General features: G+C 45.1%; 1 protein-coding gene across 1 annotated transcript in view; it reads left to right on the forward strand.

Moving 5' to 3' along the window:
* The window catches only part of LOC120039077 (vegetative cell wall protein gp1-like), a gene marked incomplete at its 3' end in the record, with an annotated part of 65,159 nt that extends 45,000 nt beyond the window's left edge, over nt 1–20,159 (forward strand). The window contains exons 2-3 of the mRNA XM_038984605.1: nt 18,336–18,728; nt 19,432–20,159. Of these exons, the coding sequence (XP_038840533.1) occupies nt 18,336–18,728; nt 19,432–20,159 (1,121 nt within the window). The remainder of the gene's footprint in view (nt 1–18,335; nt 18,729–19,431) is intronic.
* Between the last annotated feature and the right edge of the window lie 293 nt (nt 20,160–20,452).

Here is a 20,452-nt window from a genome sequence, read left to right on the forward strand (position 1 = left end):
TCAAACCGAAAAAAAAACTACTGCTGCCGTGGCTGTGACAAGACTACAGTCCCATTACCCCCCCCCCCCCCCCCCCCCCCCCCCCCCCCCCCCCCCCCCCCCCCCCCCCCCCCCCCCCCCCCCCCCCCCCCCCCCCCCCCCCTGCTGCCCTGGCTGTGACAAGGCTACAGTCCCATTTACAACTCGTACTTAACCACTAAATAGATATTGTATTCAAGTTCTTGTAAAATTGTCTCAGATGTCATATATTTTCACTTCGGATGGTTCTATAATTGAATGGAGTCCCTGCATACAAATACATTGGTGTTTGGATTGACAGTGATTTATTGTTTAAAACGCATACGACTGAGCTCGTTAAGAAACTAAGATTTAAAGTGTTTTTTTTTATGATTGTGTTTCTCTTTCCGTGTATTTTAATGTGTAGTTGTATGTGTTTATTGTATTTTGATGTGTATTGTGGTGCCAGACAGGACTGATCTTGAAAATAGACATTGATCTCAGCATTGACTCCCTGTCAAAATAATATTAAAGAAAATATTAACATCTCTGTCCCCAAGCAATGATAACGCTAGTTGGAGTTTATCGCCCTCCCAATTGCTCTTAGCAAGTTTTCTGACTTGCAGTGTTACTATACTACATCAGAATGATTAATATTGGGTGATCTTAACCTGGATTGGTTGATGCCAGTTCGTTTTTTTTCTCTCATCAGACTGAAAGATATTTGAACTGAGAATTGTTTTTCTCAATTGATCAACTTAAAAAAACGCTGACAAACACTCCTCGAAAGTATACAGCACAGACATTATTACAAGATACATTATTACAAAGATAAATGTTTTAAAACTTTCAATGAGAAACATTTCCTGTATGACCTGGGATTGTATGATTGTGGAGGGTGTGTCCTCTTATCTCTGATTCGCATCAGGCCCTTCAATGTTTTACCTCTCTGTGTTTATCTCTGTTGTAGATACGCTCCATATATGGTATTAAGGGTAAAAGTCAGATCTAACCCATGGTTCACTCATGAATTGTCTTGAAAGATTTCATGAAAAAATCTCTAACCAGAATAGAAAGAGGAGTGGGAGGCCCCGGTGCACAACTGAGCAAGAGAACAAGTACATTAGAGTGTCTAGTTTGAGAAACAGACGCCTCACAAGTCCTCAACTGGCAGCTTCATTAAATAGTACCCGCAAAACACCAGTCTCAATGTCAACAGTGAAGAGGCGACTCCGGGATGCTGGCCTTCTAGGCAGAGTTGCAAAGAAAAAGACATATCTCAGACTGGCCAATTAAAAGAAAATATTAAGATGGGCAAAAGAGCACTGGTACAGATGAACTCTGCCTATGGTGACAACATTTATCGAAATGCAGCAGGAACTACTAAACATCTAGATACCATAACACCTTCCACTATCACAGGAGACAGGAGGCATACTGAATAAACAGGTTGTCTGATATCACAGGAGACAGTTTCCATAGCAACACGGCCTACTGAATCAACAGGTTGTCTGATATCACAGGAGACAGTTTCCATAGCAACACGGCCTACTGAATAAACAGGTTGTCTGGTCCTCATTAACGTCCCATAGGTTAATTTCTCCCTCTCTGTTTCCAAAGCCCTACTACACAAGCTTCTTCCGACTTACCTAACTTTGTTGTTAAAGTACAAAAAACATGAGATACCAAACCCGTTCACAGCGTTGGTTAACTCTTGAGGTTCCTCAGGTCTCCACCGAACGAGGTAAATCCACTCTTAGTTTTAATGCGCCCCACTGCTGAAACAATTAGCAGATCTATTTACAATTGGATGTCCTGGTGCTGCTCAGGCAGTTGACTGAGGACCTAGTAGTTGATCGCTTTATTGTTTTTTGTTTTGTCTTTTTGTGTATTTCTGCATGTGGAGATTTAAATGTGTATATTGTAGGTCTATCTATGTGTATTGTGTACACAGGGCTCATCTGGAAATGAGCCCCTCGGTCTCGGTGTTAATTCCCTGATCAAATAAAAGTTAATTAACAAATCTCATTGTATGATTTATCCACCATTTAACGTTACTGCTGGCTACGTTATGTTATAGTAGAACGCTGAGAAGATTCTGGTGTGTGACCCGCTAAAACACAGCACGAGACTGATGATGGAACAGAGACAGTTTGGTTTGATATCGCTCTGACAGATGTGTGTGTAGTGGGTCAATATTTATCATATATGGATATTATATACACTGACTGTACAAAATATTAGGAACACCTGCTCTTTCCATGACAGACTGACCAGGTGAATACAGGTGAAAGCTATGATCCCTTATTGATGTCACCTGTTAAATCCACTTCAATCAGTGTAGATGAAGGGGAGGAGACGGGTTAAAGAAGGATTTTTAAGCCTTGAGACAATTGAGACATGGATGTTGTATGTGTGCCATTCTGACTCCATAAAGAGGAGATGAAGAATGATGAAGAAGAGGTGGTAGTCTGACTCCATAAAGAGGAGACTGTATTACTGCAGACCAGGAACCAAACAGGAAGAGGTGGTAGTCTGACTCCATAAAGAGGAGACTGTATTACTGCAGACCAGGAACCAAACAGGAAGAGGTGGTAGTCTGACTCCATAAAGAGGAGACTGTATTACTGCAGGCCAGGAACCAAACAGGAAGAGGTGGTAGTCTGACTCCATAAAGAGGAGACTGTATTACTGCAGACCAGGAACCAAACAGGAAGAGGTGGTAGTCTGACTCCATAAAGAGGAGACTGTATTACTGCAGGCCAGGAACCAAACAGGAAGAGGTGGTAGTCTGACTCCATAAAGAGGAGACTGTATTACTGCAGACCAGGAACCAAACAGGAAGAGGTGGTAGTCTGACTCCATAAAGAGGAGACTGTATTACTGCAGGCCAGGAACCAAACAGGAAGAGGTGGTAGTCTGACTCCATAAAGAGGAGACTGTATTACTGCAGACCAGGAACCAAACAGGAAGAGGTGGTAGTCTGACTCCATAAAGAGGAGACTGTATTACTGCAGGCCAGGAACCAAACAGGAAGAGGTGGTAGTCTGACTCCATAAAGAGGAGACTGTATTACTGCAGACCAGGAACCAAACAGGAAGAGGTGGTAGTCTGACTCCATAAAGAGGAGACTGTATTACTGCAGACCAGGAACCAAACAGGAAGAGGTGGTAGTCTGACTCCATAAAGAGGAGACTGTATTACTGCAGACCAGGAACCAAACAGGAAGAGGTGGTAGTCTGACTCCATAAAGAGGAGACTGTATTACTGCAGGCCAGGAACCAAACAGGAAGAGGTGGTAGTCTGACTCCATAAAGAGGAGACTGTATTACTGCAGACCAGGAACCAAACAGGAAGAGGTGGTAGTCTGACTCCATAAAGATGAGACTGTATTACTGCAGACCAGGAACCAAACAGGAAGAGGTGGTAGTCTGACTCCATAAAGAGGAGACTGTATTACTGCAGGCCAGGAACCAAACAGGAAGAGGTGGTAGTCTGACTCCATAAAGAGGAGACTGTATTACTGCAGGCCAGGAACCAAACAGGAAGAGGTGGTAGTCTGACTCCATAAAGAGGAGACTGTATTACTGCGGACCAGGAACCAAACAGGAAGAGGTGGTAGTCTGACTCCATAAAGAGGAGACTGTATTACTGCGGGCCAGGAACCAAACAGGAAGAGGTGGTAGTCTGACTCCATAAAGAGGAGACTGTATTACTGCAGGCCAGGAACCAAACAGGAAGAGGTGGTAGTCTGACTCCATAAAGAGGAGACTGTATTACTGCAGGCCAGGAACCAAACAGGAAGAGGTGGTAGTCTGACTCCATAAAGAGGAGACTGTATTACTGCAGGCCAGGAACCAAACAGGAAGAGGTGGTAGTCTGACTCCATAAAGAGGAGACTGTATTACTGCAGACCAGGAACCAAACAGGAAGAGGTGGTAGTCTGACTCCATAAAGAGGAGACTGTATTACTGCAGACCAGGAACCAAACAGGAAGAGGTGGTAGTCTGACTCCATAAAGAGGAGACTGTATTACTGCAGACCAGGAACCAAACAGGAAGAGGTGGTAGTCTGACTCCATAAAGAGGAGACTGTATTACTGCAGGCCAGGAACCAAACAGGAAGAGGTGGTAGTCTGACTCCATAAAGAGGAGACTGTATTACTGCAGGCCAGGAACCAAACAGGAAGAGGTGGTAGTCTGACTCCATAAAGAGGAGACTGTATTACTGCAGGCCAGGAACCAAACAGGAAGAGGTGGTAGTCTGACTCCAAAAAGAGGAGACTGTATTACTGCAGACCAGGAACCAAACAGGAAGAGGTGGTAGTCTGACTCCATAAAGAGGAGACTGTATTACTGCAGACCAGGAACCAAACAGGAAGAGGTGGTAGTCTGACTCCATAAAGAGGAGACTGTATTACTGCAGACCAGGAACCAAACAGGAAGAGGTGGTAGTCTGACTCCATAAAGAGGAGACTGTATTACTGCAGGCCAGGAACCAAACAGGAAGAGGTGGTAGTCTGACTCCATAAAGAGGAGACTGTATTACTGCAGGCCAGGAACCAAACAGGAAGAGGTGGTAGTCTGACTCCATAAAGAGGAGACTGTATTACTGCAGGCCAGGAACCAAACAGGAAGAGGTGGTACTCTGACTCCATAAAGAGGAGACTGTATTACTGCAGGCCAGGAACCAAACAGGAAGAGGTGGTAGTCTGACTCCATAAAGAGGAGACTGTATTACTGCAGGCCAGGAACCAAACAGGAAGAGGTGGTAGTCTGACTCCATAAAGAGGAGACTGTATTACTGCAGGCCAGGAACCAAACAGGAAGAGGTGGTAGTCTGACTCCATAAAGAGGAGACTGTATTACTGCAGGCCAGGAACCAAACAGGAAGAGGTGGTAGTCTGACTCCATAAAGAGGAGACTGTATTACTGCAGGCCAGGAACCAAACAGGAAGAGGTGGTAGTCTGACTCCATAAAGAGGAGACTGTATTACTGCAGACCAGGAACCAAACAGGAAGAGGTGGTAGTCTGACTCCATAAAGAGGAGACTGTATTACTGCAGACCAGGAACCAAACAGGAAGAGGTGGTAGTCTGACTCCATAAAGAGGAGACTGTATTACTGCAGACCAGGAACCAAACAGGAAGAGGTGGTAGTCTGACTCCATAAAGAGGAGACCGTATTACTGCAGGCCAGGAACCAAACAGGAAGAGGTGGTAGTCTGACTCCATAAAGAGGAGACTGTATTACTGCAGGCCAGGAACCAAACAGGAAGAGGTGGTAGTCTGACTCCATAAAGAGGAGACTGTATTACTGCAGGCCAGGAACCAAACAGGAAGAGGTGGTAGTCTGACTCCATAAAGAGGAGACTGTATTACTGCAGACCAGGAACCAAACAGGAAGAGGTGGTAGTCTGACTCCATAAAGAGGAGACTGTATTACTGCAGGCCAGGAACCAAACAGGAAGAGGTGGTAGTCTGACTCCATAAAGAGGAGACTGTATTACTGCAGACCAGGAACCAAACAGGAAGAGGTGGTAGTCTGACTCCATAAAGAGGAGACTGTATTACTGCAGGCCAGGAACCAAACAGGAAGAGGTGGTAGTCTGACTCCATAAAGAGGAGACTGTATTACTGCAGGCCAGGAACCAAACAGGAAGAGGTGGTAGTCTGACTCCATAAAGAGGAGACTGTATTACTGCAGACCAGGAACCAAACAGGAAGAGGTGGTAGTCTGACTCCATAAAGAGGAGACTGTATTACTGCAGGCCAGGAACCAAACAGGAAGAGGTGGTAGTCTGACTCCATAAAGAGGAGACTGTATTACTGCAGGCCAGGAACCAAACAGGAAGAGGTGGTAGTCTGACTCCATAAAGAGGAGACTTTATTACTGCAGACCAGGAACCAAACAGGAAGAGGTGGTAGTCTGACTCCATAAAGAGGAGACTGTATTACTGCAGGCCAGGAACCAAACAGGAAGAGGTGGTAGTCTGACTCCATAAAGAGGAGACTGTATTACTGCAGACCAGGAACCAAACAGGAAGAGGTGGTAGTCTGACTCCATAAAGAGGAGACTGTATTACTGCAGGCCAGGAACCAAACAGGAAGAGGTGGTAGTCTGACTCCATAAAGAGGAGACTGTATTACTGCAGACCAGGAACCAAACAGGAAGAGGTGGTAGTCTGACTCCATAAAGAGGAGACTGTATTACTGCAGGCCAGGAACCAAACAGGAAGAGGTGGTAGTCTGACTCCATAAAGAGGAGACTGTATTACTGCAGGCCAGGAACCAAACAGGAAGAGGTGGTAGTCTGACTCCATAAAGAGGAGACTGTATTACTGCAGACCAGGAACCAAACAGGAAGAGGTGGTAGTCTGACTCCATAAAGAGGAGACTGTATTACTGCAGGCCAGGAACCAAACAGGAAGAGGTGGTAGTCTGACTCCATAAAGAGGAGACTGTATTACTGCAGGCCAGGAACCAAACAGGAAGAGGTGGTAGTCTGACTCCATAAAGAGGAGACTGTATTACTGCAGACCAGGAACCAAACAGGAAGAGGTGGTAGTCTGACTCCATAAAGAGGAGACTGTATTACTGCAGGCCAGGAACCAAACAGGAAGAGGTGGTAGTCTGACTCCATAAAGAGGAGACTGTATTACTGCAGACCAGGAACCAAACAGGAAGAGGTGGTAGTCTGACTCCATAAAGAGGAGACTGTATTACTGCAGGCCAGGAACCAAACAGGAAGAGGTGGTAGTCTGACTCCATAAAGAGGAGACTGTATTACTGCAGGCCAGGAACCAAACAGGAAGAGGTGGTAGTCTGACTCCATAAAGAGGAGACTGTATTACTGCAGGCCAGGAACCAAACAGGAAGAGGTGGTACTCTGACTCCATAAAGAGGAGACTGTATTACTGCAGGCCAGGAACCAAACAGGAAGAGGTGGTAGTCTGACTCCATAAAGAGGAGACTGTATTACTGCAGGCCAGGAACCAAACAGGAAGAGGTGGTAGTCTGACTCCATAAAGAGGAGACTGTATTACTGCAGGCCAGGAACCAAACAGGAAGAGGTGGTAGTCTGACTCCATAAAGAGGAGACTGTATTACTGCAGGCCAGGAACCAAACAGGAAGAGGTGGTAGTCTGACTCCATAAAGAGGAGACTGTATTACTGCAGACCAGGAACCAAACAGGAAGAGGTGGTAGTCTGACTCCATAAAGAGGAGACTGTATTACTGCAGGCCAGGAACCAAACAGGAAGAGGTGGTAGTCTGACTCCATAAAGAGGAGACTGTATTACTGCAGACCAGGAACCAAACAGGAAGAGGTGGTAGTCTGACTCCATAAAGAGGAGACTGTATTACTGCAGGCCAGGAACCAAACAGGAAGAGGTGGTAGTCTGACTCCATAAAGAGGAGACTGTATTACTGCAGGCCAGGAACCAAACAGGAAGAGGTGGTAGTCTGACTCCATAAAGAGGAGACTGTATTACTGCAGGCCAGGAACCAAACAGGAAGAGGTGGTAGTCTGACTCCATAAAGAGGAGACTTTATTACTGCAGACCAGGAACCAAACAGGAAGAGGTGGTAGTCTGACTCCATAAAGAGGAGACTGTATTACTGCAGGCCAGGAACCAAACAGGAAGAGGTGGTAGTCTGACTCCATAAAGAGGAGACTGTATTACTGCAGACCAGGAACCAAACAGGAAGAGGTGGTAGTCTGACTCCATAAAGAGGAGACTGTATTACTGCAGGCCAGGAACCAAACAGGAAGAGGTGGTAGTCTGACTCCATAAAGAGGAGACTGTATTACTGCAGACCAGGAACCAAACAGGAAGAGGTGGTAGTCTGACTCCATAAAGAGGAGACTGTATTACTGCAGACCAGGAACCAAACAGGAAGAGGTGGTAGTCTGACTCCATAAAGAGGAGACTGTATTACTGCAGACCAGGAACCAAACAGGAAGAGGTGTTTGGATTCCAATAGCATGTTTTTTCTTAATTTTTTTCATTTCATCTTTATTTAACCAAATCAAATCAAATTGTATTTGTCACATACACGTGGTTAGCAGATGTTAATGCGATTGTAGCGAAATGCTTGTGCTTCTAGTTCCGACAATGCAGTAATAACCAACAAGTAATCTAACCTAACAATTCCACAACTACTACCTTATACACACAAGTGTAAAGGGATAAAGAATATGTACATAAAGATATATGAATGAGTGGTGGTACAGAACGGCATAGGCAAGATGCAGTAGATGGTATCGAGTACAGTATATATATATATGAGATGAGTAATGTAGGGTATGTAAACATTATATAAAGTGGCATTGTTTAAAGTGGCTAGTGATACATTTAATTACCTCAAGATGGCAAGATGCAGTAGATGGTATAGAGTACAATATATACATATGAGTTGAGTAATGTAGGGTATGTAAACATTATATTAAGTGGCTAGTGATAAATTGATTACATCAATTTTTCCATTATTAATGTGGCTAGAGTTGAGTCAGTATGTTGGCAGCAGCCACTCAATGTTAGTGGTGGCTGTTTAACAGTCTGATGGCCTTGAGATAGAAGCTGTTTTTCAGTCTCTCGGTCCCTGCTTTGATGCACCTGTACTGACCTCGCCTTCTGGATGATAGCGGGGTGAACAGGCAGTGGCTCGGGTGGTTGTTGTCCTTGATGATCTTTTTGGCCTTCCTGTGACATCGGGTGGTGTAGGTGTCCTGGAGGGCAGGTCGTTTGCCCCCAGTGATGCGTTGTGCAGACCTAACTACCCTCTGGAGAGCCTTGCGGTTGTGGGCGGAGCAGTTGCCGTACCAGGCGGTGATACAGCCCGACAGGATGCTCTCGATTGTGCATCTGTAAAAGTTTGTGAGTGTTTTTGGTGACAAGGTAGACCAGCTGAGAACACGTTCTCATTTACAACTGCGACCTGGCCAAGATAAAGCAAAGCAGTGCGACAAAAACAACAACACAGAGTTACACATGGGATAAAGAAACGTACAGTCAATAACACAATAGGAAAAATATATGTACAGTGTGTGCAAATGTATAAGAGTAGGGAGGTAAGGCAATACATAGGCCATAGAGGCGAAATAATTACAATTTAGCAATTTATTAACATTGGAGTGATAGATGTGCAAGTAGAAATATTGCAAAAGAGCAAGAGGAAAAGTAACAATATGGGGATGAGGTAGTCTTGAACTTAGTCACCCGGTTATTTTACCAGGCAACTTAGAGTAACTGCGCTGTACAGTGCATTCGGAAAGTATTCAGACCCCTTGACTTTTTCCACATTTTGTTACTTTACAGCCTTATTCTAAAATTCCAGAGATGTTCGATCAGGTTCAAGTCCGGGTTCTGGCTGGGCCACTCAAGGACATTCAGAGACTTGTCCCGAAGCCACTCTTGCGTTATCTTGGCTCTGTGCTTAGGGTCGTTGTCCTGTCGTTGTACTGTGCTCTGTTCATCTGTCCCTCAATCCTGACTAGTCTCCCAGCATGATGCTGCCACTTCCTTGCTTCACTGTAGGGATGGTGCCACTTCCTTGCTTCACTGTAAGGATGGTGCCAGGTTTCCTCCAAACGTGACACTTGGCATTCAGGCCAAAGAGTTCAATCTTGGTTTCAGAGAATCTTGTTTTTTCATGGTCTGAAAGTCCTTTAGGTGCCTTTTGACAAACTCCAAGCGGACTGTCATATATTTTACTGAGGAGTGGCTTCTGTCTGGCCACTCTACCATAGAGGCCTGATTGGTGAAGTGTTGCAGAGATGGTTGTCCTTCTGGAAGTTTCTCCCATCTCCACAGAGGACCTCTGGAGCTCTGTCAGAGTGAGCATCGGGTTCTTGGTCACCTCCCTGACCAAGGCCCTTCTCCCCCGATTGCTCAGTTTGGCCAGGCAGCCAGCTCTAGGAAGAGTCTTGGTGGTTCTAAACTTCTTCCATTTAAAACCTTTCTAGGCAGGCGTTCCGCTAGCGGAACCCCTCGACAACATTCTGCTGAAAAGGCAGCGCGGGAAATTAAATAAATATCTTTTTGAAATATGTAACTTTCACACATTAACAAGTCCAATACAGCAAATGAAAGACAAACATCTTGTTAATCTACCCATTGTGTCCCATTTCAAAAAGGCTTTACAGCGAAAGCACAACATATGATTTTGTTAGTTCAGAGCCAAGTCAAAAAAAACACACAGTCATTTTTCCAGCCAAAGATAGGAGTCACAAAAAGCAGAAATATAGATACAATTAATCACTAACCTTTGATGATCTTCATCAGATGACACTCATAGGACATCATGTTACACAATACATGTATGTTTTGTTCGATAATGTGCATATTTATATCCAAAAATCTCAGTTTACATTGGCGCGTTACGTGCAGTAATGTTTTGATTCCAAAACATCCGTTGTTTTTGCAGATAGCCACAGAAATCCCAGAAATACTCATAATAAACATTGATAAAAGATACAAGTGTTATTCACAGAATTAAAGATAGCAGTTGCATTAAGGAGAAATCTGTGTCAGATTTTAAAAAAACTTTACGGAAATAGCATAATCTGAGAACGGCGCTCAGAGCACAATCCAGCCAAAGAAATATCCGCCATGTTGGAGTCAACAGAAGTTAGAAATAACATGATAAATATTCACTTACCTTTGATGATCTTCATCAGAATGCACTCCCAGGAATCCCAGTTTGACAATAAATGACTGATTTGTTCCATAAAGTTCCATAAAGTCCATCATTTATGTCCAAATAGCCACTAGTTGTTAGCGTGTTCAGCCCAGTAATCCATCTTCATGGGCACTACGTCCAGACAAAAACTCGAAAAGTTCCGTTACAGGTCGTAGAAACATATCAAACGATGTATGGAATCAATCTTTAGGATGTTTTTAACATAAATCATCAATAATGTTCCAACCGGAGAATTCCATTGTCTGTAGCAAAGTACTGGAACGAGAGCTTTGACTCATTCAGCTCCCATTCCCCCCTCCTTTATAGCAGAAGCCTGAAACAAGTTTCTAAAGACGGTTGACATCTAGTGGAAGCCTTAGGAAGTGCAACTTAACCCCATAGACACTGTATTCGGTAGGCCAAGCTTTGAAAAACTACAAACCTCAGATTTCCCACTTCCTGGTTGGATTCTTCTCAGGTTTTCGTCTGCCATATGAGTTCTGTTATACTCACAGACATCATTCAAACAGTTTTAGAAACTTCAGAGTGTTTTTTATCCAATACTACTAATAATATGCATATATTAGCATCTGGGACAGAGTAGCAGGCAGTTTACTCTGGGCACGCATTTCATGCAAAACTGAAAATGCTGCCCCCTATCCCAAACAGGTTTAAGAACGATGGAGGCCACTGTGTTCTTGGGGACCTTCAATGCTGCAGAAATGTTTTGGTACCCTTCCCCAGATCTGTGCCTCGACACAATCCTGTCTTGGAGCTCTACGGACAATTCCTTTGACCTCATGGCTTGGTTTTTGCTCTGATATGCACTGTCAACTGTGGGACCTTATATAGACAGGTGTGTGTCTTTCCAAATCATGTCCAATCAATTTAATTGACCACAGGTGGACTCCAATTAAGTTGTAGAAACATCTCAAGGATGATCAATGGTAGGCCTCCCGGGTGGCGCAGTGGTCTAGAGCCACCAGAGTCTCTGGGTTCGCGCCCAGGCTCTGCTGCAGCCGGCCGCGACCGGGAGGTCCGTGGGGCGACGCACAATTGGCTTAGCATCGTCCGGGTTAGGGAGGGTTTGGCCGGTAGGGATATCCTTGTCTCATCGCGCTCCAGCGACTCCTGTGGCGGGCCGGGCGCAGTGCGCGCTAACCAAGGGGGCCAGGGGCACGGTGTTTCCTCCGACACATTGGTGCGGCTGGCTTCCGGGTTGGAGGCGCGCTGTGTTAAGAAGCAGTGCGGCTTGGTTGGGTTGTGCTTCGGAGGACGCATGGCTTTCGACCTTCGTCTCTCCCGTGCCCGTACGGGAGTTGTAGTGATGAGACAAGATAGTAATTACTAGCGATTGGATACCATGAAAATTGGGGAGGAAAGAAAATAAAAAAGGATGATCAATGGAAACAGGAGGCACCTGAGCTCAATTAACAGTCTCATAGCAAAGGGTCTGAGTACTTATGTAAATAAGGTATTTCTGTTTTTAATTTTAATACATTTGCAAAAATTTCTAAAAACCTGTTTTCGCCTTTTCATCATGGGTTATTGGTGTAGATTGATGAGGGAAAAAAATATGTAATCAATTTTAGAATAATGCTATCAAGTAACAAAATGTGGAGAAAGGAAGGGGTCTGAATACTTTCCAAATGCACTGTATATACAAAAGTATGTGGACACCCCTTCAAATTAGTGGATTCGGCTATTTCAGCCACACCCGTTGCTGACAGGTGTATAAAATTGAGCACACAGCCATGCAATCTCCATAGACAAACATTGGCAGTAGAATGGCCTTACTGAAGAACTCAGTGACTTTCAACATGACACCGTCACAGGATGCCACCTTTCCAACAAGTCAGTTCATCAAATTTCTGCCTTGCTAGAGTTGCCCTGGTTAACTGTAAGGGCTGTCATTGTAAAGTGCAAATGTCTAGAAGCAACAACAGCTCAGCAAACGAAGTGGTAGACCACATAAGCTCACAGAACGGGACCGCCGAGTGCTGAAGTGCGTATCGCTTACACACCGTCTGTCCCCGGTTGTAACACTCACTACCAAGTACCAATAACTTCTGCCCTGACCTCAACCCCATCGAACACTCAGGGATGAATTGGACTGCCGACTGCCAGCCCCAGGCCTAATCGCCCAACATCAGTGTCCAACCCAACTAATGTTCTTGTGGCTGAATGGAAGCAAGTCCCCGCAGCAATGTTCCAACATCTAGTGGAAAGCCTTCCCAGAAGAGTGGAGGTTGTTATAGCAGCAATGTTCCAACATCTAGTGGAAAGCCTTCCCAGAAGAGTGGAGGCTGTTATAGCAGCAATGTTCCAACATCTAGTGGAAAGCCTTCCCAGAAGAGTGGAGGCTGTTATAGCAGCAATGTTCCAACATCTAGTGGAAAGCCTTCCCAGAAGAGTGGAGGCTGTTATAGCAGCAATGTTCCAACATCTAGTGGAAAGCCTTCCCAGAAGAGTGGAGGCTGTTATAGCAGCAATGTTCCAACATCTAGTGGAAAGCCTTCCCAGAAGAGTGGAGGCTGTTACAGCAGCAATGTTCCAACATGTAGTGGAAAGCCTTCCCAGAAGAGTGGAGGCTGTTATAGCAGCAATGTTCCAACATCTAGTGGAAAGCCTTCCCAGAAGAGTGGAGGCTGTTATAGCAGCAATGTTCCAACATCTAGTGGAAAGCCTTCCCAGAAGAGTGGAGGCTGTTATAGCAGCAATGTTCCAACATCTAGTGGAAAGCCTTCCCAGAAGAGTGGAGGCTGTTATAGCAGCAATGTTCCAACATCTAGTGGAACGCCTTCCCAGAAGAGTGGAGGCTGTTATAGCAGCAATGTTCCAACATCTAGTGGAAAGCCTTCCCAGAAGAGTGGAGGCTGTTATAGCAGCAATGTTCGAACATCTAGTGGAAAGCCTTCCCAGAAGAGTGGAGGCTGTTATAGCAGCAATGTTCCAACATCTAGCGGAAAGCCTTCCCAGAAGAGTGGAGGCTGTTATAGCAGCAAAGGGGGGGACCAACTCCATATTAATGCCCATGATTTTAGAATGAGGTGTTCGATGAGCAGGTGTCCACATACTTTTGGTCATGTAGTGTATATATTTTGCTCATCCTAATATTTATATATTTCTTAAATCTATTATTTTACTATAGATTGTGTACATTGTTGTGTATTGTTAGATATTACTGCACCATTTCGCTACACCCTCAATAACTTCTGCGTATACGACCAATACAATTTGATTTGATTTTGATCTCCTGTGGTCTCCACAAGTATAGTTCACACCCTAACCCTAACCCTAAACACGTCCACACACCATAACCCTAATTGGAACTCTAAATATAACCCCTTATAGTGTAAAATAGCCTTCGTTCTCATGGACACAGACAGTGTTCATCTTCAGTGCTCTCTCTAATACCCCTTCCGATTCACTCAGCTCTCATACAAGACAGCGAGTGTTACAGAGAATCAGGCTTATATAGCAAATAGTATGTGTGAAAGCAGACAGCCAGTCACCCATTAAAACATCTGTTTAACAGCTGACAGCCAGTCACCCATTAAAACATCTGTTTAACAGCAGACAGCCAGTCACCCATTAAAACATCTGTTTAACAGCAGACAGCCAGTCACCCATTAAAACATCTGTTTAACAGCAGACAGCCAGTCACCCATTAAAACAATTGTTTAACAACAGACAGCCAGTCACCCATTAAAACATCTGTTTAACAGCAGACAGCCAGTCACCCATTAAAACATCTGTTTAACAGCAGACAGCCAGTCACCCATTAAAACATCTGTTTAACAGCAGACAGCCAGTCACCCATTAAAACATCTGTTTAACAACAGACAGCCAGTCACCCATTAAAACATCTGTTTAACAGCAGACAGCCAGTCACCCATTAAAACATCTGTTTAACAGCAGACAGCCAGTCACCCATTAAAACATCTGTTTAACAGCAGACAGCCAGTCACCCATTAAAACATCTGTTTAACAGCAGACAGCCAGTCACCCATTAAACCATCTGTTTAACAACAGACAGCCAGTCACCCATTAAAATGTCTGTTTAACAGCAGACAGCCAGTCACCCATTAAAACATCTGTTTAACAACAGACAGCCAGTCACCCATTAAAACATCTGTTTAACAACAGACAGCCAGTCACCCATTAAAACGTCGGTTTAACCACAGACAGCCAGTCACCCATTAAAACGTCTGTTTAACCACAGACAGCCAGTCACCCATTAAAACATCTGTTTAACCACAGAGAGCCAGTCACCCATTAAAACATCTGTTTAACCACAGAGAGCCAGTCACCCATTAAAACGTCTGTTTAACCACAGACAGCCAGTCACCCATTAAAACATCTGTTTAACCACAGACAGCCAGTCACCCATTAAAACATCTGTTTAACCACAGACAGCCAGTCACCCATTAAAACATCTGTTTAACCACAGACAGCCAGTCACCCATTAAAACATCTGTTTAACCACAGACAGCCAGTCACCCATTAAAATGTCTGTTTAACCACATACAGCCAGTCACCCATTAAAATGGCTGTTTAACCACAGACAGCCAGTCACCCATTAAAACGTCTGTTTAACCACAGAGAGCCAGTCACCCATTAAAACGTCTGTTTAACCACAAACAGCCAGTCACCCATTAAAACTTCTGTTTAACCACAGACAGCCAGTCACCAATTAAAACGTCTGTTTAACCACAGACAGCCAGTCACCCATTAAAACATCTGTTTAACCACAGACAGCCAGTCACCCATTAAAACGTCTGTTTAACCACAGACAGCCAGTCACCCATTAAAACGTCTGTTTAACCACAGACAGCCAGTCACCCATTAAAACGTCTGTTTAACCACAGACAGCCAGTCACCCATTAAAACGTCTGTTTAACCACAGACAGCCAGTCACCCATCAAAACGTCTGTTTAACAACAGAGAGCCAGTCACCCATTAAAACGTCTGTTTAACCACAGACAGCCAGTCACCCATTAAAACGTCTGTTTAACAACAGACAGCCAGTCACCCATTAAAACGTCTGTTTAACAACAGACAGCCAGTCACCCATTAAAACGTCTGTTTAACCACAGACAGCCAGTCACCCATTAAAACTTCTGTTTAACCACAGACAGCCAGTCACCAATTAAAACGTCTGTTTAACCACAGACAGCCAGTCACCCATTAAAACATCTGTTTAACCACAGACAGCCAGTCACCCATTAAAACGTCTGTTTAACCACAGACAGCGAGTCACCCATTAAAACGTCTGTTTAACCACAGACAGCCAGTCACCCATTAAAACGTCTGTTTAACCACAGACAGCCAGTCACCCATTAAAACGTCTGTTTAACCACAGACAGCAAGTCACCCATTAAAACGTCTGTTTAACCACAGACAGCCAGTCACCCATTAAAACATCTGTTTAACCACAGACAGCCAGTCACCCATTAAAACGTCTGTTTAATAGCAGACAGTCAGTCACCCATTAAAACGTCTGTTTAACAACAGACAGCCAGTCACCCATTAAAACGTCTGTTTAACCACAGACAGCCAGTCACCCATTACAACGTCTGTTTAAGAGCAGACAGCCAGTCACCCATTAAAACATCTGTTTAACCACAGACAGCCAGTCACCCATTAAAACGTCTGTTTAACCACAGACAGCCAGTCACCCATTAAAACGTCTGTTTAACCACAGACAGCCAGTCACCCATTAAAACGTCTGTTTAACCACAGACAGCCAGTCACCCATTAAAACGTCTGTTTAACAGCAGACAGCCAGTCACCCATTAAAACGTCTGTTTAACCACAGACAGCCAGTCACCCATTACAACGTCTGTTTAACCACAGACAGCCAGTCACCCATTAAAACGTCTGTTTAACCATGCTTCCAGACGATCAGATGATCTGACTGGTTGATGTGGAGATGAGAGGAAATAGAAGCCTCTTGACAATGATCCGCCTTTTGTTTGTTTCTCTAACCCTCTGAGTCGGGTGTGTGTGTGTGTGTGTGTGTGTGTGTGTGTGTGTGTGTGTGTGTGTGTGTGTGTGTGTGTGTGTGTGTGTGTGTGTGTGTGTGTGTGTGTGTGTGTGTGTGTGTGTGTGTGTGTGTGTGTGTGTGGTGTCGACAGGCTGCTGCTGTCTATGAGAGCACTTCAGACTGACTCAGACACTTCTCTACAGATAATACGGTCAGGCAACCTAATAGGCACATGTGCAAACTAGGCCTGATGCAGAGAGGAGAGGCTCTTGAGAGGAGAGGAGACAGGAGAGGCAATGAGAGGAGGAGGAGAGGAGACAGGAGAGGCAATGAGAGGAGGAGGAGAGGATTGGGGGAGGAGAAGAGAGGAGGAGGAGAGGGGAAGAGAAGAGACAGGAAGAAAGGAGAAGAGGAGAGGAGACGAGACGAGAGGAGAAGAGAGGAGAGGCCTGTTTACTGTCAGGGGAACGGCCTGTTATCTCCTGAATGACCTGTTTACTGTCAGGGGAACGGCCTGTTATCTCCTGAATGACCTGTTTACTGTCAGGGGAACGGCCTGTTATCTCCTGAATGACCTGTTTACTGTCAGGGGAACGGCCTGTTATCTCCTGAATGACCTGTTTACTGTCAGGGGAACGGCCTGTTATCTCCTGAATGACCTGTTTACTGTCAGGGGAACGGCCTGTTATCACCTGAATGACATGTTTACTGTCAGTGGAACGGCCTGTTATCTCCTGAATGACCTGTTTACTGTCAGTGGAACGGCCTGTTATCTCCTGAATGACCTGTTTACTGTCAGGGGAACGGCCTGTTATCTCCTGAATGACCTGTTTACTGTCAGGGGAACGGCCTGTTATCTCTTGAATGACCTGTTTACTGTCAGGGGAACGGCCTGTTATCTCCTGAATGACCTGTTTACTGTCAGTGGAACGGCCTGTTATCTCCTGAATGACCTGTTTACTGTCAGGGGAACGGCCTGTTATCTCCTGAATGACCTGTTTACTGTCAGTGGAACGGCCTGTTATCTCCTGAATGACCTGTTTACTGTCAGTGGAACGGCCTGTTATCTCCTGAATGACCTGTTTACTGTCAGGGGAACGGCCTGTTATCTCCTGAATGACCTGTTTACTGTCAGGGGAACGGCCTGTTATCTCCTGAATGACCTGTTTACTGTCAGGGGAACGGCCTGTTATCTCTTGAATGACCTGTTTACTGTCAGGGGAACGGCCTGTTATCTCCTGAATGACCTGTTTACTGTCAGGGGAACGGCCTGTTATCTCCTGAATGACCTGTTTACTGTCAGTGGAACGGCCTGTTATCTCCTGAATGACCTGTTTACTGTCAGGGGAACGGCCTGTTATCTCCTGAATGACCTGTTTACTGTCAGGGGAACGGCCTGTTATCTCCTGAATGACCTGTTTACTGTCAGGGGAACGGCCTGTTTCACACTGGTAGAGCTATGACATGACACATTTCCTCTTTCTGTCGCTCTCTGTCTGTCTGTCTGTCTGTCTGTCTGTCTGTCTGTCTGTCTGTCTGTCTGTCTGTCTGTCTGTCTGTCTGTCTGTCTGTCTGTCTGTCTGTCTCCCAATTCTTCCTAAATGACTCTTTGTTTCATTGTTTCTCTCTCTCTCTCTCTCTCTCTACCTCTCTCTCTCCCTCTCCAGATTGCTCCAAATCCAGCACTTCTAAGGGATCCCCCTCCAGCTCCTCTTCTGGCCCCAGCTCTAACCTCAACCTGCCGCAGTCCTTTGGCAGTGCTATGGGCTTCTCTCTCTCTGAAACGCTCCCTTCCACCCCTGCCGGACTCGCCGGCCTCCCCAGCCTCGCCCAGAACTCCTCTGCTTCGAACCCCGCTGGCCCCCTCCTCTCCCCCCAGGACAGTATCACCCATATGGCTCCCAGCTCCGACCCCAACAGGTGCTGGCCCATCCGGCCCACCCTGAGGAATGAGCTGGACACCTTCTCCGTCCACTTCTACATCTTTTTTGGTCCGAACATCTCTGTTCCTCCGGACAGGGCTGCTGTGTTCTCCATTAACCTCATGCCTGTCCTGGACAGTGGAGGAGTCCTCAATATGGAACTCAAACTCAACCTGGTGAGTGTCAAAAAGATTTCTTAACAAGATGTGTTTTGTACCTTGTAAGTTTTCCCTCTCGCACACAACCACACGGTGGGAAGGCCGTTTGTAATTCTTGTACTGTTTTATTTAAACACAGACTAAAGTCCTGACAATTTTCTGGTAATTATGTTGTACCTAGCTCTTAGATACAGAGATATTAAAGCTACCTTCCTTGAGTGTTTTGTTGGTTAAATACTCAGACTAGCGTTTCCTTCTAGCAGTGGAATGCCACGATGTTTTCCATGTCCACACCACCAGACAGACTATGTATGGTAGCAGTACATCATATCTTCCTATCCCTCCCAGGAGTAATGGTTGTTAGACTGTCATGGTTCCTCCTTGTCCCTCTGCCTTAGTTCCAGGAAGTGAAATATGCCTATTTTCATACCAGGAAGTGAAACAGGTCTATTTTCATACCAGCAAGTGAAATAGGCCTATTTTCATACCAGGAAGTGAAATAGGTCTATTTTCATACCAGCAATTGAAATAGGCCTATTTTCATACCAGCAAGGGAAATAGGCCTATTTTCATATCAGCAAGGGAAATAGGCCTATTTTCATACAAGCCAAGACATTAAGGCATTAGCTACAGTATAGAGGCAGTGTTCCAACCTAAAGCCATCACCGTGTTCCAACCTAAAGCCATCACAGTGTTCCAACCTAAAGCCATCACAGTGTTCCAACCTAAAGCCATCACCGTGTTCCAACCTAAAGCCATCACAGTGTTCCAACCTAAAGCCATCACCGTGTTCCAACCTAAAGCCATCACAGTGTTCCAACCTAAAGCCATCACAGTGTTCCAACCTAAAGCCATCACAGTGTTCCAACCTAAAGCCATCACAGTGTTCCAACCTAAAGCCATCACCGTGTTCCAACCTAAAGCCATCACAGTGTTCCAACCTAAAGCCATCACAGTGTTCCAACCTAAAGCCATCACAGTGTTCCAACCTAAAGCCATCACCGTGTTCCAACCTAAAGCCATCACAGTGTTCCAACCTAAAGCCATCACAGTGTTCCAACCTAAAGCCATCACAGTGTTCCAACCTAAAGCCATCACAGTGTTCCAACCTAAAGCCATCACAGTGTTCCAACCTAAAGCCATCACCGTGTTCCAACCTAAAGCCATCACCGTGTTCCAACCTAAAGCCATCACAGTGTTCCAACCTAAAGCCATCACAGTGTTCCAACCTAAAGCCATCACAGTGTTCCAACCTAAAGCCATCACAGTGTTCCAACCTAAAGCCATCACAGTGTTCCAACGTAAAGCCATCACAGTGTTCCAACCTAAAGCCATCACAGTGTTCCAACCTAAAGCCATCACAGTGTTCCAACCTAAAGCCATCACCGTGTTCCAACCTAAAGCCATCACAGTGTTCCAAATGGCACCTTATTCCTTATATAATGTAGAAGATAAGTTTGGACACACCTACTCATTCCAGGGTTCTTCTTTATTTTTACTATTTTCTACATTGTAGAATAATAGTGAAGACATCAAAACTATGAAACACATATATGGAATCACGTAGTAACCAACAAGTGTTAAATTAAAATATATTTTAGATTTTAGATTCTTCAACGTAGCCTCCCTTTGCCTTGATGACAGCTTTGCACACTCTTGGCATTCTCTCAACCAGCTTCACCTGGAAGGCTTTTCCAACCATCT

Source organism: Salvelinus namaycush, unplaced genomic scaffold (genome assembly GCF_016432855.1).
Source record: "Salvelinus namaycush isolate Seneca unplaced genomic scaffold, SaNama_1.0 Scaffold251, whole genome shotgun sequence".
NCBI lineage: Eukaryota > Metazoa > Chordata > Actinopteri > Salmoniformes > Salmonidae > Salvelinus > Salvelinus namaycush.